The sequence below is a fragment of the Vulpes lagopus genome, chromosome 10 (assembly GCF_018345385.1).
Source record: "Vulpes lagopus strain Blue_001 chromosome 10, ASM1834538v1, whole genome shotgun sequence".
In the NCBI taxonomy this organism is placed as follows: Eukaryota; Metazoa; Chordata; class Mammalia; order Carnivora; family Canidae; genus Vulpes; species Vulpes lagopus.
Window position 1 is genome coordinate 71,803,806 of NC_054833.1, and position 17,915 is coordinate 71,821,720.

Below are 17,915 nucleotides of genomic sequence, written 5' to 3' on the forward strand. Positions count from 1 at the left end.
CCATGCCCCCACACCAGGCCCTGAACACAGAGCCACACACACATCAGGGAGGCTGAGGAGACAACATGCCAGCAGTGTTGGAGGGAAAGGACCATTGACTGCCTGGGAGAGACTGCAACACTTGGGAGGTGTCGGAGAGCGAATTGTGGGGTCACATCTATTAGGGAACCTGGTGGAAGGCAGCAGGCATAGGGTTGGGTTCCTAGTTTATTTTTTTTTCCTAGTTTATTTTTTAAAGTTAATCCCTAAAATTGTCGGGTAGAGTTTTCAGGGAGTAGAAGCCCACAGCTACAACCACCTCTCACTTCGCTTTGGATAATTCTTCACTAAAGGCCAGTTTTTATTGTTCTCTGTTCCTTCTGGTGGGGTTGGAGCTGTGGCTGGAGATTAAAATCACCAGAGCAACAGTACTCTGGCCTTTTTTCTGTCTAAACTTGGCATTGTACTTGAGCCCTCCCTTCTTTCCTTGCCCTCGAGCCTCTGGGCAGGTCACAGCCATCCACCATGCTCCCAGTGCTCACCTAGCCAACAGACCGAGCACTTTGGCATGCCAGTATGATTGCAACCTTGGCAGGCCCACAGTGTGGTGGAGGAGCCAGCTCTTGCATCTTAAGTAGATAATCACATTACTGAGATGTTAAGTCCTAAGTAGGGAAGTACAGCAGGATTTGGGACTGTCAGGACCATGCCACCTAGCCTTGAGAGGACCAAGATGGCTTCCTGGAGAAAGCAGCGTCAAAGCAGAGTTGCAGAGGATGCACATCAAGTACCCGGCCAAGGCAGAGGGACTGGCATGGAAGGAGGCTGTTGTGGAGCATGCATGGGGCTCTGTGGTTGCTGTGGAGTCCTGCTGCCATGACTTGGCCACTGGAATAAAGCAGCCCTTCTGGGGAAGAGTAATTATTCTGAAAGCATATGGCTTTTACGGGATGTTCTGGGAACACAACCTCCCAGAACCTTGATGAATCACTTCATGACAGATGTGGCTTTAATGAATAGTCACAGAACCTTGCCAGGATATGGGAGACAGGGCAGATGCATTGCCACTCTGCTTTGACAGATGACAAATGGTGGCATTTGTGCAAATTAATATACCCGACTAACAATTGTATACGTTCCTCTAGGGGGCAGGGCTGATTCCAAGGGAATCTTTCTGCATTTACAGAAAGAGTCGTGGGATGATAGAAATATAGCACCTCATCTTACAGGTTTTGTGAGATTAATGTCAGTAGCTTGAAAGTGCCCAAGTTTTATGAATCACATTTTGATTTTCCAATAAGAATGTTTAAATCAGAATTATTAAACTTGAACTGGAAGGGTCCTTAGAGAGAGATGATAATGTGTGATGATTTCATTTAGTCCTCATAGCACTTAATTGGTGGTGTTCTCCTCTTCCAGTGAGGAAACTGAGGGCCCACCCTTCCAGTCTCTGCCTCTGTCTTTACCCCCTCCCCACTGTGGGACTGCTTGGGCAAATCCACATGTAAATGCATCACAGATATTAAAGCTTAGCATGTATGCACATACACACACATGCAGGCTGGGTAGATGGGTGGAAAATGAATGAACAAGTACCTCATCTAGAGGACAAACAGAACACATAAGCCCAGCAGGTGGTTTTTCCCCACAATATGCCAGGGTCTAGACCAGGAGTCTTTACTCCTATCTCTTCACTTGATTCTAGAACAAGTGCCGTGATTTCACGTTTATAATAGTGGGCAGAGATATGGAGCGTGGTGAAAGAACATTTCTTAAGTTAAATGGTCAGTGAGCAGTTGAACCAGCACTAACGAGCCCCTGTCTTTGTTCCCCAGCCTATAGTAAAGCCCCACCGGGGTCCTTTCTGAGTCCACTCTGGAGGCCAAGGTTGAGGGCTGATGTCATTGGAGGCTGATAGTGGTGCTGCTAGAAGTTTTGTGATTGGTCAGGATTATGTTTCAGCCACAGGTTGTTTCTGGAGGCAGAAAGGAAGGAACCATTTGGGAATTAACTGTCTCCTGGGGCCCGGGAAGTACCACATTTGTGTTTTGCTGTGTAGCTTTGTGTTCCTTTTGGAGGCCTGACCAGGATGAGGCTCCAAGAGTCTGTGAGCTGCAGAGACTCTTTTGTCCTAGCCCTGCCCCTTCTGGTACTATGTGTTCCCATTGGGGCCTCAGTGCTTGGCTCAGCTCTCATGTCACTGCAGCCCCAGAGAGAAGTCACCCCAACCTCCTCCTCCTTCCTCTTTCAGGGCGAGCACCTTGGGAGAGGCACACGGACACACATCTACTCTGGTACTCTGGTGGATTATAAGGACGATGAAGGAACCTCTGAAGAAAAGAGAATAAAAGTCATCCTCAAAGTCTTAGACCCCAGCCACAGGGACATTTCTCTGGCAAGTGTCTTCCTCAGAACCCCATCCCTTCTCTAGTTCTGGAGCCAGTGGAGTGTCATGAGCCAGGAAGAACCCTTGCCCTTTTTTTGGTCTGGTGGTTTTCAAACTTGTCATTTAGTCTGAATTCCTTTCTTCAGACTTCTTCCTTTCTACAGTCTTAGAAAAAGAGGTATATAAAATAAGTGAGGGAAGACTGAAGATGAAGTAGGTTGAGCAGCCTGTGCCCTCTCTGCCCCTCTCATTCTCCTCTGTTTCCTATCTAGAGGTCCTTGTGGTTCTCTGGACCCTCTAGCTGAATCTTCTTACAATCCCTGATGTAGTCTAAGGCTGTCACTATGACAGCCTTTATCTAGAAAGATAAAGGCCAGGATCCCACACAGTTAGAGAGTGATAAAGCCAAGTCTTGACAGAGATTTGGTTTTTGTTTATTCTACTACAGTGTCAAACATTGTTATTTCCCATAGTTTAAAGGAAGAGAAAGTGGTGGATATGAGTATCCAATGGGGAAATTGTCACCTAGCCTCTGCTACCAGCCTGGCTCTGTATCCTATTAGGTTTTCAAGGCCTAGGATGATGACAGTGGGACTGATTGACTTTCCTCTCAGTAGAGCCCCTTTGGCACCAGAGCCGTGGAGTCTGACCCTTGACATTCCCTTGTCCTATTCTCCCACAGGCTTTCTTTGAGGCAGCCAGCATGATGAGGCAGGTCTCCCACAAACACATCGTGTACCTCTATGGCGTCTGTGTCCGAGACGTGGAGAGTAAGTGTATTTGCTTTGGAAGGGGAGGTTGCTCCCTGTGTGGGGAGTATGAGTGCTATAATGACAATTTGGGGCTGATGCCACCTTCACATTGCCTGAGCTTCTTGCCTCTTCTTACAGTTCAGAAACATGAGGTACTGAGCAGGTCTCATGCTTAATAGCATAGAATTTAGTGCCATTTGTCTTTCACTCATTTCTTGAACGTTATGTGTTGTCCCCTCAAGCTGCACACTGTTCTGGACCCAAGAGGGTGGGGTGAGTAAGCTGAGGGGTCAGAGTGGAAGAAGCTCTGGGCAGAGGTGGAAGCACTGTGGTGTTTGTACCTCACTAAGATGTTGGCGTCCTCCCAAGCTGAGTACCAGCCATTAAAGTGGGCTCTCCTCAAAGGGTGAGGGAAAATACTGTCCCAGATAGACAGAAGGTCCCAGATGTGCGTACTTTTGTGCTTGTAGATATCATGGTGGAAGAGTTTGTGGAGGGGGGACCTCTAGATCTCTTCATGCACCGGAAAAGTGATGTCCTCACCACACCGTGGAAGTTCAAAGTTGCCAAACAGCTGGCCAGTGCCCTGAGTTACTTGGTAAGTGTACCTACTGTGGTCTCCACCAGGAACCAGAATGCCCTCTAGGGGGTGGCAGGAAGGAGGTCTAGCCAGGTGGGCTGCTGGAGACCAGGCTCTGTGGTTGGCCACAGGTGTGCCTGGTGCTTACTAAAAACTCCTTTGGGGCTGCCCGTGTGCTTGTGTATGAATCCTGTTTCAAAGGAGGTTTTATCACATCAGAGGACTGACTTCTATAATGCACTATAGGTAAGAGTGGATATAATGTGATACTTGTCAAGTGAATGAGTGAAATTGCTAGCATCAGTAGTGCTTACCACGAGTCAGCTGTTCAGGTTGTTACACAGGTTCTTACTAGTGTTATTCTCAGAAATGCCCTAGGAGGCCTGCTCCACCATTATCTGTTTCTCTGGTGAGGGAACTGGGGCAGAAGAACATAATATAAGGTGCCCAAGACACAGAGAACTAATTGGGGGACAGCTCGACTGCCTGGGCATGGCTGTTGCTGGCGAATATGGAGATGACGTGAGGGGCCAGGCTCAGAAACAGAGGGAAGGAAGGAAGGGGGTTATACCCATGGGCAGCTGGCTAATTTTACTCTTTTCACTCTACAGGAGGATAAAGACCTAGTTCATGGAAATGTGTGCACTAAAAACCTTCTCCTGGCCCGTGAGGGCATTGACAGCGAGTGCGGCCCGTTCATCAAGCTCAGTGACCCTGGCATCCCCATCACTGTGCTGTCCAGGCAAGGTGTGTCTCCCCGTCCCTCCCACCCCAGTTCCCATCCTCGCCCTTCACCCTTCCACCCTCCCTATCCTCACCAGTGGGGAGAAGGGGGCTAGGGCTCAGGTGTGTTTCCTTTAAAAAAAAAAACTTTAGCAGACAGGCATCTGGTGCTATTCCTGGGCCCTGGAGGCCAGTCCTTGCCTTTAGGGAGCTAACTCTGGGGTAGGAGAAACACAATTCACCCAAGGCACATCTTTGTTCAAGGTGCTAGGGGTAGCACAGAGGGAAGCTGCTGGGCCTGGGGATAGTCAGGTGTCAGGGGGAGCTGGGTCCCCTTGGTCCTCAACTGTAGTTGGTGGGCAGTTTGGGGAGGTCCCTGAGTGATTGCTGTGGTCCTGCATGCTTAGAATGAGGTTACCATGAGCTATGGGGCTCCGCAGGAAAGGACAGGCTTAGGAGCAGAGATGCTGAAACCAGCGCTGCATGAGTTGTACTCTGCATCTTAGCCTTATAGGCCATATACAGGACATCAGCATGCCCCCAGGCCTCATGCCCTGGCCGGTGCTGGCCAGCGGTTTCTAGCACCAGGCACAGTGCCTGGCGCTTAGAGTGTTGCTCAGGAATTCAAAAAATGGGCTAAGGTTGGAAGAGAACCAGGATGAAGGCAAGCCTTACAAGTAAGACCTAAGTCATCCCCTCCTCAGAAGGAGGATGGGAAGTATCCTCTAGTGCCTGCATGGTGCTTACATTCCACCCAACTTCCAACAGTCTGCACAGGTTTGCACCTGAATCTGTAAGGGTCCTGTCCTTGTCCTGTCAGCAAGCATCTGAGACATAGACACAGGTGACTCCAGGGCAAGTAGAAAAGCCTAGGTACCCCACAGAGAAGCCAGTAAAATGCTGTGTACAGTCAGAAAGAGATGTCATCTAGCTGGGGTCAGAGGGTGACTCAGAAAGGCGTTGGGGTTTCATCTGAGCCTTGTAAGTCAGTGAGGTGGGCTTGACTGTGAATGCCCAGCTCAAGAATGGCCCACTTGCCTCTCTTGCCAGCAGGAGCCAGAAGAGTGCTGCTAGAGACCACAGCACTTGTTAAGGGGCATTTCCCTGGATACAGCAGGGGTATCTGTACAAATATTGGTCTTGGGAAGAAGCCAGAACAGGGCTGCGGAAGTAACGAGATGCAAGCATGATGTAGAACAGCTTCACCTGTCATCTTCCCTTGTCCTTTCACGCATTGAGCAAGCATAGTGTTACAGGGGGACCGTGAGGAGTGCATGAGATTAGTCTAGGCCTACTTTGCACATATGGGCCCCTCTTCCTGTCTTTTCTTTCTTAAGCCTTTGTTCTCCTTCCCTAGGGTGGTGTCCTCTACCTGGGAGTACTTTGCTGTTTCTGCGGCCAGAGCTTCAGAAGACTGGCCCTGCATGACCCTCCTGGGGGGCAGGTGATAAACATACACACCTGCTGGCCCTAAGACTGGTGCATCTAAAGTGCCAGAGTGAGAGGCCCAGAAGATAGCACCTTTCACAAGCTCCCCATGGGACCAATGTAGCCATGGTCCATGTTTGGAAAACACTGCTTAAAATAGTTTCTTCATTAGTTCACAGTGCCTGCTGCAATGACAGTGATTTACTCCCCAGGTGATTCCAGGAACTGATCTGGAAATATCTCCCATCTTTTTTCAGAGTGCATAGAACGAATCCCATGGATTGCTCCTGAGTGTGTTGAAGACTCCAAGAACCTGAGTGTGGCTGCTGACAAATGGAGCTTTGGAACCACATTGTGGGAAATCTGCTACAATGGCGAGATCCCTCTGAAAGACAAGACCCTGATTGAGGTGAGCAGTTGCAGTCCAGGGTGTGAGCCAACTGAGGACTCCTTGAGCACTCGTGGACATCTTGGGAGTTCTCGGGAAGCCTCATGTTGTAGGAAGAGGTAGATGTCCATTTGAATCTCCTCCAAAGGCTTACTGGCTATGTGACCTCAAAAGTGTCACTAACCTTCCCTGAGTCTCAGTTTTATCATCTATAAAATGGGGATAAACAACATCTACTTTGCAGGGCTATTATGAAGATTAATAATGCATGCAGGGTGCCAGGCACACAGCATGTGTTCAGTAGAATAGTATAATACTTTTTAGCTCCGATTTTAAGCACCTACTAGCAAAATTAACACAGATATTTGTTGAGTCTCTTTATCCTAAATATAGTTATATAGGCTGTATTTTTTAATATCCTGTGTACTTTACTATTAATGTCTTCCAATTTTACAAACTTAATAGTTTCATTAACCTCACATTTAATTAATTTTATATTTGGCTTTTAGGTTGTTTTTAAATTTGTAATGTTCTAATTCTGCAGGGAATATCTTTGAACATAATTTTTTGTTTATATCTGACTTATTTCTGAGTCATTCAGTAGGGCCACTGAGGAATTAATGAGTCAAAGGATTTGAAGAATCTGAAGGTTATACATATTGCCAAATTGTATTCCAGGAACATTGCATGACCTCACTGGAATGTAGCTTGTTCAAGACTGGGCTATACTGCTATACTGCCCATCTTCCTTGAATTTGGATTTTTGTGTGGAGACTAAGATTTCCCCAAGCCGAAATAAGGCAACAGTAACACATGCTTATGAAATCTATCTTCAAGCACAGCTGTTGGGAATTAAATAGGGATGGTAACTGGGGCTGAAAGGTTAGTGAGTGGTTCCTTTGGTTTCTTCCATGTGGTTTTCTTCTTTATAGAAAGAGAGATTCTACGAAAGCCGGTGCCGGCCAGTGACACCATCCTGTAAGGAGCTGGCTGATCTTATGACCCGCTGCATGAACTATGACCCCAACCAGAGACCCTTCTTCCGAGCCATCATGAGAGACATCAATAAACTGGAAGAGCAGAGTAAGACACTGTCTTGTGCTCTATTGTGAGTAATGAGGAGCCCGTGAATGGCATTCACTTTTTTAATATGGTTTCTTTTCTCCCGTTAGATCCAGACATTGTTTCCGAAAGAAAGCCGGCAACCGAAGTGGATCCCACACATTTTGAAAAGCGGTTCTTGAAGAGGATCCGTGACTTGGGAGAGGCAAGTTAGGCTGGAGTTCCCTGCTGACCGTGTCACCTCTCTGTATCCAAAGCCACTCCATTCTCTCATTTCGGGCCTCGGTTTAGGAGAGAAGGCATCTGACTGCATTTGCCCTGGGCCAGTTGAATCATAAGGGACTCTCCATTTGACACATGGTGACAGCGCACATACACCTGCCTGTCCAAGTGGCTGGATAAGTACACAAGATGTTGGTCTGCTCCCTCCAGACTTGATTCTTCTCTGAGGGATGGAAGAGAATGAAAAGGGAGAGATATGGGGGAATAGATATAGATGTGGTAGAAACAGAAAAATCCCTGACTTTCCTGGGTATTTGTATCCTGCGAGGCTGCTTAAATGAGGGATTATTTACTACACAGGCCAGATAGAATGTCTGCTTTTCCCTTGGATCTCAAATGGGAGTTTCCTAACAGTTAATGTAACCAGAAAAGCTAGTGCGATTTGTATTTTTGTACAGATTTTCTGTAGTTCAGTTAAGTGAACGCAGACTGTGTCCCACACCAAGTATCTTCTCTGTGCCAAGGCTTTGTTCTGGGCACTTTGCACTTTCTAGGCACAGTGTCCTTGGTTGCTCACACCATCCCTGAAAGTCCGTTGCTACTGTGTATGCTGAGCACCTCTGGAGCCAGCTCAGAAGATTGGGTGACTGGGTCCACATCGCTATCTAGTGGCTTGATTGGGATCTGATCCCACATCTTCTAAACACTCTTCATGCAGTGCTCTTTTCAGCTACATTGTGGTGCCTGTCCTTGAGCCTGGGCCCACAGCTGTCAGAGAACACACAGTTGTCCTGCAAGTCCAGCAATTACTTCCTTTTCCTGTTGGGTTACACTTACGTGGAAACTGGGATTGATGTGTTGGTTCACCAGTCCCCTGGTGCTTTCTTGTCTTAGCTCAGTAATGGAGGAGGTGGCATGTGAGACAAGAGGAAGGGGCTGTGGTAGGCAGGAAGAGGCTGGGGAGGAGCTCACTGCCTGTGAGGTCAGGCTGTGCTGCTCTCCCCTGGCATTTATGGAGACAGCACAAGAAGCCAGCCTCACCTAAGTGTTCCTGCCAACCCAGTGTGGGGTTTTTCTCATCAAGCGCACGTATTTTTCCTTGTAGGGCCACTTTGGGAAGGTTGAGCTCTGCAGGTATGACCCTGAGGGGGATAATACTGGGGAGCAGGTGGCTGTCAAATCCCTGAAGCCTGAGAGTGGAGGTAACCACATAGCTGATCTGAAGAAGGAAATCGAAATTCTAAGGAACCTTTATCATGAGAACATTGTGAAGTACAAAGGCATCTGTACAGAAGATGGTATGTTGTGCAGAGTGGGATTGGTTTGAAAACTAAAGAACTGTCTGGGGTTTTAGAGTCAGTGCTGCGCAGGTAGTGCCCTCAGCCTTACCTGGGCCATCTGAACACCCTAGCAATGCTTCCTGTGAACTCTTGGGGCCTCACAGTCATATGCATGGTTGGGTCCCTCAGTATAGAGTTATATGGTACATATTGTATTCTAAAATTGCTAATGAAATTATGTGGCTAATAATTTCAAAAAATCAGCCATCTGCAGTGATTTGCAGATCACTCTATTAGCTTAGTGGATGCTGAGGATTGGGATATGTTATGTACACGAGTCTTACTATCTCCATTAATTGCTGAGGATCGTGAGGTTCTGGAGCTTAAGAGGTTAAGTAACTTGCCTGTGATTCAGAGGTGACACTGAAATCAGTTCAGGGCCTGCGTCTACAGATCCTGTACCATCTACTCTCCCACAGTTCCTTCATCTGGCAACCTCATGCTGATGGGTGTCTTTTTTTTTTTCCTAAACAGGAGGAAATGGTATTAAGCTCATCATGGAATTTCTGCCTTCAGGAAGTCTTAAGGAATATCTTCCAAAGAATAAGAACAAAATTAACCTCAAACAACAGTTAAAATATGCCGTTCAGATTTGTAAGGTAAAAAAACAAAACAAAACAATGTTAAAGATGAAAAAATCAGGCGCTCTGTCCTAGGTAATTGGGTTGTGATTAGATTGCAAGAGGGAAGCTTTACAGTAATTGTACCTGGGTTCCTTTTGCTCCATATGATTTGGATGAAAATCAGCCAGTACTAAGAAAACTGATTTGTTAACATGGCTGATTTAATGTATATTTCTTTGAATTGGGTTGGCCTTATTATTCTTGCATTAAAAACAACAAAAAAATGAGTGCTAGGTAAACGAAATGACATTTGTGCTTTTTTGTGAAGCAGTAATGGATACAAAACAGAACCGGAACCGATCTTTAGGAAACACACTCTACCTTTACTTCTCTCTTCTCAGGGGATGGACTATTTAGGTTCTCGGCAATATGTTCACCGGGACTTAGCAGCAAGGAATGTCCTTGTTGAGAGTGAACACCAAGTGAAAATTGGAGACTTTGGTTTGACCAAAGCAATTGAAACTGACAAGGAGTACTACACAGTCAAGGATGATCGGGACAGCCCTGTGTTTTGGTAACTGAATCTAATGTTAATGTCTTTTATTCCTCCTGCCCAAGTCAAGGTTAGAAACAACTTAGAACATTTGGAATTGATTGATCCTTGCCTTCAAGAAACACCTTTTAGGTTGTTTCACTGAAACCAACCCACATAGAAATGCCGGAGGCTCATATGACACCATCTTCCAAGGAGTGAAGGATGCTAACCACCTGGTGGCTCAGCATTTCCAGCTGCCTAGGAGAGGGCATTCATCTGACACAGTCTATAAAACCATTAGCAGTTGCAGGGGTCACATCCATGCACAGGAGGCTTAGAGGGCAGGTAGGAGGAAGGGGTAGGAACGAGGTGAGGAAGGTAGGCACAGACAGATGATTCAGGGAGATCCCCGACAGGAGAATGGACCACAGTGCAGGGGGGGACTCAGCTATCTGCCCACAGATCATTGGAGTGTCTGGGTTGGAAGGCCACATCCTGACTGTGAGCCCTCTGAGCCTGGAGCACCAAGGGTGAAGCTGGTTAAACCTCTGTTGTGCCACGCCTATAGAACAAACCAGCACCTCCAAGGTGTGTCCCGCATAGACCCAAACCTAGATCTCTCCCACTCATGGAGCCTAAGCCTTCCCTCACTCATAAATATGTATCAGGGCCCTACTTTATGCCAGGTACTTAGAGATATGTGGTGAACAAGCAGACCGAGTTTAGAATGTAATGGATTGGGCAGCCAATTTCATGATGGTAGCTGCATATAAGCTTGGTTTTCTGGAAGTCCTGTTATGACTTTAAAGATCCATGGGGGGGATTCCAGGGGGGCTCATCAGTTTAGCACCTGCCTTTGGCCCAGGGCGCGATCCTGGAGTTCCGGGATCGAGTCCCGCATCGGACTCCCAGCATGGAGCCTGCTTATCCCTCTGTCTGTGTCTCTGCCTCTCTCTATGTCTACCATGAATAAATAAAATAAAAATCTTAAAAAAAAAAAAAAAAAAAAAGGATCCATGGGGGTTTGTAAGGATGGTAAAAAAATGAGATGAGAACAGTAAATATCCCAGGACGTGAGTCAGCTGTGGCTGGATCATGAGGCAGGAGGTCTCAAGGACTGGCTAACGCAGAGCCCTGGAAGCCGAGTTATGGAGGCAGCACTCCACCACAGGCTTTGGGATATACCACTGGAGGCTTGACAAATGGCAGCTTTTGTTTTAAAACGATCACTGTGGATGGAGGTGGGGGGAACAAGATTGGAGCCAAGGGAATCTGATTCAGCCAGAGCTAGTGAGGATGTGAACTAGGACAGTGACAGTGGGGCTTAAGAGAAGTGAGAAGGTTTAAATATTTAGGAAACTGGATATGGGGATGCCTCCATTTCTGGCGTGGGCAGTTGGCTGTCATCCACTGAAACAGTTGACCTTGGAAGAAACCTGCACGGGGAGGTCACTGCTAGTGACTAATTTTGAACTTGCAAAGAACACCTAGGGCCCGTCATTCCATGCCTCCTCTACATGGACAGTACCTGCCCTGTGCAATGAAGAGCACAAACTGTCTAATATTTTAAAGCAAATACATGCCACAGAGAGCCTGAGATGGCATTGTTTTACACATTAGATGTGTGCTTCAGGATAGCTGTGATTAATGTATTAAATACTAAGAAAAGCCAAAGAAGTAATTTTTTTGGACTTAATCTGTAATGTTTGTTCGAATATCCTTCCCAAGAAATGAAGAGATTTCATGGTCTGCTTTCTTTCAGGTATGCTCCTGAATGTTTAATTCAATGTAAATTTTATATCGCCTCTGATGTCTGGTCATTTGGAGTGACCCTGCATGAGTTGCTTACTTACTGTGACTCAGATTCCAGCCCCATGGCGGTAAGTCTTCCTTGTCCCTTTATATGAACCTAGCACCCAGTGAAAATGTGCAAGTTTTGTTCTTAAATGGCATCCAGTTAGTGTGTTACAATGGAAAGTGTCACTTGACACTTATTTGTGGCTCTCTCAAGTCCTCATTTCATAAAGAGCCCAAGTTCTAGAAAATGATGGCTGGCTTTCAAGGATCTTACCTGTTTGAAGAGTCCAGGGTCAGTTTCCTGTGAGAATGAGGGAGCCAATGGGGAGGGCCTTGTTGAGGCTCAGGTATTCATAAATGAGATCATTTTCACTGGGACAGGCTGTTCAGCCAGGGAAAGGGATAGTTAATGGAGTCTGACAGATTACAGACTAATCATTTAGAGCTAATCAAGATTTTGGATTTTCATTTAATTTCCATTTAATTCTAGAAATTTTACCTTCATCTAATGTTGATCTAAATATGTGCTAAAATATTTTGTTTGGTTTTATTTTACATAGTTGTTTCTGAAAATGATAGGCCCAACTCATGGCCAGATGACAGTAACAAGACTTGTGAATACATTAAAAGAAGGAAAACGTTTGCCTTGTCCACCTCACTGTCCAGAAGAGGTATTTGTGGGTCATTTTACAGTAATAAACTCAATTTGTGTAGTATTGTTAAGGCTTGAGTTATCCAGCAAGTGTTCAGGGGTAGGGGTGAAGTGGGAAGAAGTAATTTTCTGAAGCTGAATTTCAGATCAAACCTCTTTGATCTGATGAAAAATCATCTTTTGGGGCAAATGACAGCCATAAGTTATGTTTAAAGTAAGGATTCCATCCAGAAGTGGGCTGACCTCAGTGAGCACCCTAAAGGAACATATTCTGGTGGAGCCTGATTGTGACAAGTACATATAGAGTTGACCCTTACCCCACACAAGAGTAGGGGCACTGACCTCCTACACATTTGAAAATCTGAATGTAACTTTTGATTACCCAAACTTAAGTCTGCTGTTGACCAAGAGGCTTACTGATTACAAGAGAAAAAAATGGTAAGAGAAAATATATTTATAGCACTGTATCGTATTTATTGAAAAAACAGTGTATAATTGGACCCTGCACAGTTCAAATCCATGTCGTTCAAGAGTCAGCTGTAATTGCATTTTAGTCAGTAGCATTTATGACTAAATCACTTTAGTTTTCTAGACTATTTGAGATGTACTTAGAGTCTACATGGAGACGTAATGACCTGGACTTTTTGGAAGGTCGAGTCGTGAGATTCTCAAGATATAGGAAATGTGATGAGCACTGTGTGTTAGATGCAACTGATGAATTACTGAAAACTATATCTGAAACTAATGATAGGAAATGTGACACCTATCATTTGTAAATAATATTTTGAATAATAAGGAAAGTCTTTTACATTTCCCAAAAAGTGTTTAACTCGATTTTTTCCCCTTCTTACAGGTTTATCAACTTATGAGAAAATGCTGGGAATTCCAGCCATCTAATCGGACAACTTTTCAGAACCTTATTGAAGGATTTGAAGCACTTTTAAAATAAGCATGAATAACATTCAAACTTCTGTGTACCAAGTCCTCCTTCCCCAACCAATACCCAAGCCATTTAAAAGAATTTTTAATGCAAAAAAAATTTGTATTTGGGTATGTAAGGCACACTGTGGTGCTTATTATGCGTAAGTATTTTCCTCTTTAAATTTGGCACCAATAACAAACAAGGACAACCAAAACAATAGAAGGCACTTAAGCACTCCTCCTTTTGGAAAGAACATATACCACCATTTTGTTTGGCTAGCTTCCCATCACAATTGAGCACCAGAAAACACAAAGAGCAGCCAGAAGCACTTGTTCCCAGCTGCCAGTAGATCTGAAATGCTTTCCTGGCAGATAAAGATTGATGGACTTAGCCAGTACTCCAGCATACCCTCAGATTTCAATATCTATACAGTGATAAACCAAGCATTCTTGAAATATTAGATACTAGTTAGTAGACTATTGTTTCTATACAAAGATGAGTGTATTCCCATCACCAGTAGGATTTAAACTTTGAGTTATTTCTTCAGTGGCTTTGCTCCTGTCCCCGTGGATGACCAGCACTATGGATTTTTGAGAAAACTGGGCAGATCCAGGGGGAAAGCTGTGGAATAGCTACTTTGCTGCATGTTAATTCTTGAGAACCAAGCCTGTGCCAGTGCTTTCCTAAACAATATAAAGATCTCAGATACTATCATACGTGCTTTTAAGAAATGTTCATGTATATCCTTTTATAACTCTACCACTTGTTCCAGCATTGGTTTTGGATGCTGTATGCAACCAGTCAGTGTTCTATTAGACAGTGTTCAGTTTGCTTGGAGGTAGCTGGGTAATCAAAAATGTCTACTCTCTGATTCAATGTGAACCATAAGAACTTTATGACCAAGAGTCTGAAAAAAACTTTCTGTTAATGCTGTCTAGCATTTGTTTGATATCATTACTTTTCACCTTTTGAGCCTGAAAAAGAGTTCTGGATTGATGCAATGGCAACAATAAACTTGCCATTTAAATTTATTCAATAACCCTACATCACCAAGGTGTCTGTCTGTGTCAAACCTGTGGCTACTCTATATGCACTTTGTTTACTCTTTATACAAATAAATATACTAGAGACTTCACATGCATATGCCTTTTAATATTAAGATTTCATTTTCAAAGCATTCAAACAATTTGTTTACATAGAAAAATAACAGTATAGACTTTGCAGGGGGAGTTTGGTAATAGTCCTTATTACAAACGCCATTTGATTTGTACTTATCTATTCTGTCCAATGATAATGGGCGCAGGTCCACATGTGTTATAATCCAAAATATCTTGGTTTTTTCAACCTCTTCCTGTTTCATTTTTCAGCTCTGATTTAAAACTCACCATCTTCTGTTTATATTACCAGAAAGGTGTGACTAAGCATTGAAGATGTTCAATGCAATAGGAAATGGAAAGGAGAAGTGCAGAACATGGAGAAACCATTATTCATCTGCTGAGTCATAACTGATGCTAGTCCTTAGCTAGTCCTTTGTCACTTTAGAAGTTAATAACATATGAAATAGGCCAATTGCTTTAGATCATAGTCAAGTTTCCTGAATTAGATTTAATTATCTGATTTCAAAATCACTAGGATCATTGAGATTCGTAATGAGGAATAAACTTGAAAATTTCTAGATGGCAAAGGATTGCTCATGTGTTTAATACCAAAGTCTTCAGGAAATGGTGATGTCAAAAGTAATATGCAATGAATGCAGTTCTTGCCAAATTGAGTTAAACAGCTGAGATAATTTTTCAGCCTAACACTACACAAGACTAAGAGACAAAGCAGAAAGTGAGGTATAACTTACTAGCTCCGAGTTGTTACACTCCTACTTCATAATGTTCCTTCAGAAAGAGCAGTATAGACTGTATGGTGGAAATAGGACATTTAAGGATCAAAACAGGCTTGTTAATCACTAGTTTATGCCATAAAATCAGACTCAGAAACCGACATCTCTTGCCACCCACTAGCCTGTTGCAGAAGTTAAAGGATTAGGGAATTAGTGCTCTTAGAGAGGGTCAGCACACGTTTCCCCATCAAGGGCCAGGGAGTAAATATTTTAGGCTTTGCAGACCAAATGGTCTCTGTTACAGCTACTCAGCACGGCCACTACAGCACACCAGGAACCACATACAGTATGTAAATGAATGAGCATACTTGTGTTCCAATAAAATGTTATATATGGACACTGAAATTTAAATTTCATAGTACTTAATTCAAATCTGTTCTACTTCATTTAAAAATGTAAACATCATTCTTAGCTTGCAGACAATATAAAAACAGGTGAAGAACTGAACTTAACCTCAGGGTGTAGTCTGCCAACCCCTGAAATTATTCACTAAAGCTACTTTAAAAAAAAAATAGCTTGTTTTTCACAAAAAGTATAAATGGTAGATAACATTAAAGCATCTGTAGTTGTGTAGAACTTGGACATCACTCTGGGTTTTATATTGCAGGGCTGATGTGGGGGTAATTATTTAGTTTGCATGTAGAGCATCTTTATAACATTACCACCACTGCATTTTGTAGTTGCACTCTTTTGTTCTAGGAAAAGTAGATCGAAATGCACATTGGCATAAAAGAAACTCATTCTTCTAAGGCTCAGGAAACAAGACTGTTTCCCAGTTATTGCTTCATACTTTTATATATGGTGTCAAAATTATTCCCAGTCCTAAATAAGGAATATTGGAACATTGTTAATTTCTCCAATGGCTATAAGTTAATACCAATTAAGATGCATCTAATTCTAATGGAAAATGTCCTCAATTGTCTTATTGCTACTTAGTTTTTATTTGGCAATTCTGCTTGCTGCACAATACAGTTCCTTCTGGGAAATTAGAAACCCGTATTGAAAGGATATGGCTAGTCTGAATGTAGTTAAGGCAGCGATGAACAGCAGAGATACTGCAAAAAACCTTATGAGATTATATGGAGAGAACTTAGCTCAGTATACACGCTTCTTCTTTAAGTACGTTTCCATGTAATATGCTCCTGTGCCCTGAGAATGCTGGTCGGCAAATTCCACAGAACCACCTTCTGGGGCAGAGATGAGATATGATGAGCCTCGCTTTTCATTTCTTAAAGATGATACCTATGAGAAAAATCACAATGCTAATATCTAAATTAAAAATTGGTTTATTCATTAAAGATGTTTATAAGAAAAGCCATTCTACTTCTGATTTAGTCTAAAAACAATAGGATAAAAAGCAAATCTATCAAAGACTTTAATATTCTTATACCAAAATCACTTGTGGAACTTTTAAAAAAAATACAAACCAGCCTCTGAGTGCCCTTTCTCCTCCACCCCCAATATTTGGGGGAAAGAAGAAAAGCAATTGCAGTTGCTTCTGCCACTTAGCATAAACTCCATCGAGTCCGAATACCAGTAGTAGATGTCAGTATTCCTCTGAAAAACATGAGTTGCTGAGAAATCGAACTGCATATCAAATTAGATGGTGGGTCTATGTTGTAACAAAAGTGGAAACACACTAGTAGGTGTAAAAACACAAGTGGTTCCAGACCCAAGTGGAACACAGGCGTGCACAGGGAATTCAAGACAGTTTCCAGAGCTCAGAGGAAGATGGCCAAATAGGAAGATCCCAAGTTTGCCTCATCCCACAAAGGCAACAACATCATCTATGCAACTAATTCTGAAGATGACCTGAAGATTAACAGATCTTCCACAGCTCATAGCAGAGAGAAGGCTACATTGCAAAGGGTAGGAGGAGCAGAAATGCGACATGGAACCAAATCCCAGCACAACTATCCACAAACAGGAGGGACATCATAAGCACAGAGGAGCAAGGAGATCAGAGCCCACACTGAGTATAACCCCAGCCCTCAGGACCGGCACTGGGAAGGGGAGTATCCACACATCTGGCTCTCAGAATCAACAAAGCTTAACTTCAGGAGAGCTGTAAGAAACTGAGTCTCCACCCTTAAAAAACCAAGAAGCTAAATAACAGCCCAAGCTTGAAAGACATAGTTTGAAAAGTACCAGGCTATATGGAGATCTTACTAATTTCAGGATATGTGCCAGTGGGGTAGGGAGCTGCAGTTTTCTTTAGATATGAAAGTGCTGGAAGGAACCATTTTTCTTCACTTTCCCCAGCCTAGACAGCCAGAGGCTTTCAGGAGTCAGTTCTAGCATTCTTCCTCTGCCCTGCTAGCACTACATGCACCATTATGTCATTCCTCTGTGGACCTTCCCTGAGCAGGGGGCAAGAGAGGGATGCAAACTCTCCCTACTAGCACCCATGCCATTGTCACAGTGGCTCATTACTATGTAGATAGCTGGGCTGAGTGCCAACCCTGCCTACCAGTGAGCCCATGGTGGCTGCAGCTAGGCCTCTAAGCCAGCAGCACAGGGAACAAACCCTAGCCACACAGGAGTGCACATTTTGCCCGCACAGGGAGCACCCCTGAAGTGCTTGGTTGTAGTGACTAGGGATAGTTTACAGCAGGGTCCCTTCTACAGAAAGCCACTACTTTCAAGATCAGGAAACATAGCTGACCTTCTTAATACATAGACAAAATGACACAGG

General features: G+C 44.0%; 2 protein-coding genes across 4 annotated transcripts in view; one reads left to right on the forward strand and one right to left on the reverse strand.

The window, feature by feature from the left end:
- JAK1 (Janus kinase 1) overlaps positions 1–14,464 on the forward strand; it is a 125,819-nt gene extending 111,355 nt beyond the window's left edge. For both annotated transcript variants that reach the window (XM_041769964.1, XM_041769965.1), the window contains exons 13-25: positions 2,231–2,374; positions 3,048–3,135; positions 3,588–3,715; positions 4,309–4,444; positions 6,106–6,257; positions 7,169–7,319; positions 7,409–7,503; positions 8,626–8,818; positions 9,335–9,459; positions 9,825–9,997; positions 11,721–11,838; positions 12,316–12,426; positions 13,261–14,464. In XM_041769964.1, the coding sequence (XP_041625898.1) occupies positions 2,231–2,374; positions 3,048–3,135; positions 3,588–3,715; positions 4,309–4,444; positions 6,106–6,257; positions 7,169–7,319; positions 7,409–7,503; positions 8,626–8,818; positions 9,335–9,459; positions 9,825–9,997; positions 11,721–11,838; positions 12,316–12,426; positions 13,261–13,356 (1,710 nt within the window). In that variant the 3' untranslated portion in view covers positions 13,357–14,464. The remainder of the gene's footprint in view (positions 1–2,230; positions 2,375–3,047; positions 3,136–3,587; positions 3,716–4,308; positions 4,445–6,105; positions 6,258–7,168; positions 7,320–7,408; positions 7,504–8,625; positions 8,819–9,334; positions 9,460–9,824; positions 9,998–11,720; positions 11,839–12,315; positions 12,427–13,260) is intronic.
- The window catches only part of RAVER2 (ribonucleoprotein, PTB binding 2), an 86,871-nt gene continuing 83,416 nt past the window's right edge, over positions 14,461–17,915 (reverse strand). For both annotated transcript variants that reach the window (XM_041769967.1, XM_041769966.1), the window contains exon 12: positions 14,461–16,462. In XM_041769967.1, the coding sequence (XP_041625901.1) occupies positions 16,316–16,462 (147 nt within the window). In that variant the 3' untranslated portion in view covers positions 14,461–16,315. The remainder of the gene's footprint in view (positions 16,463–17,915) is intronic.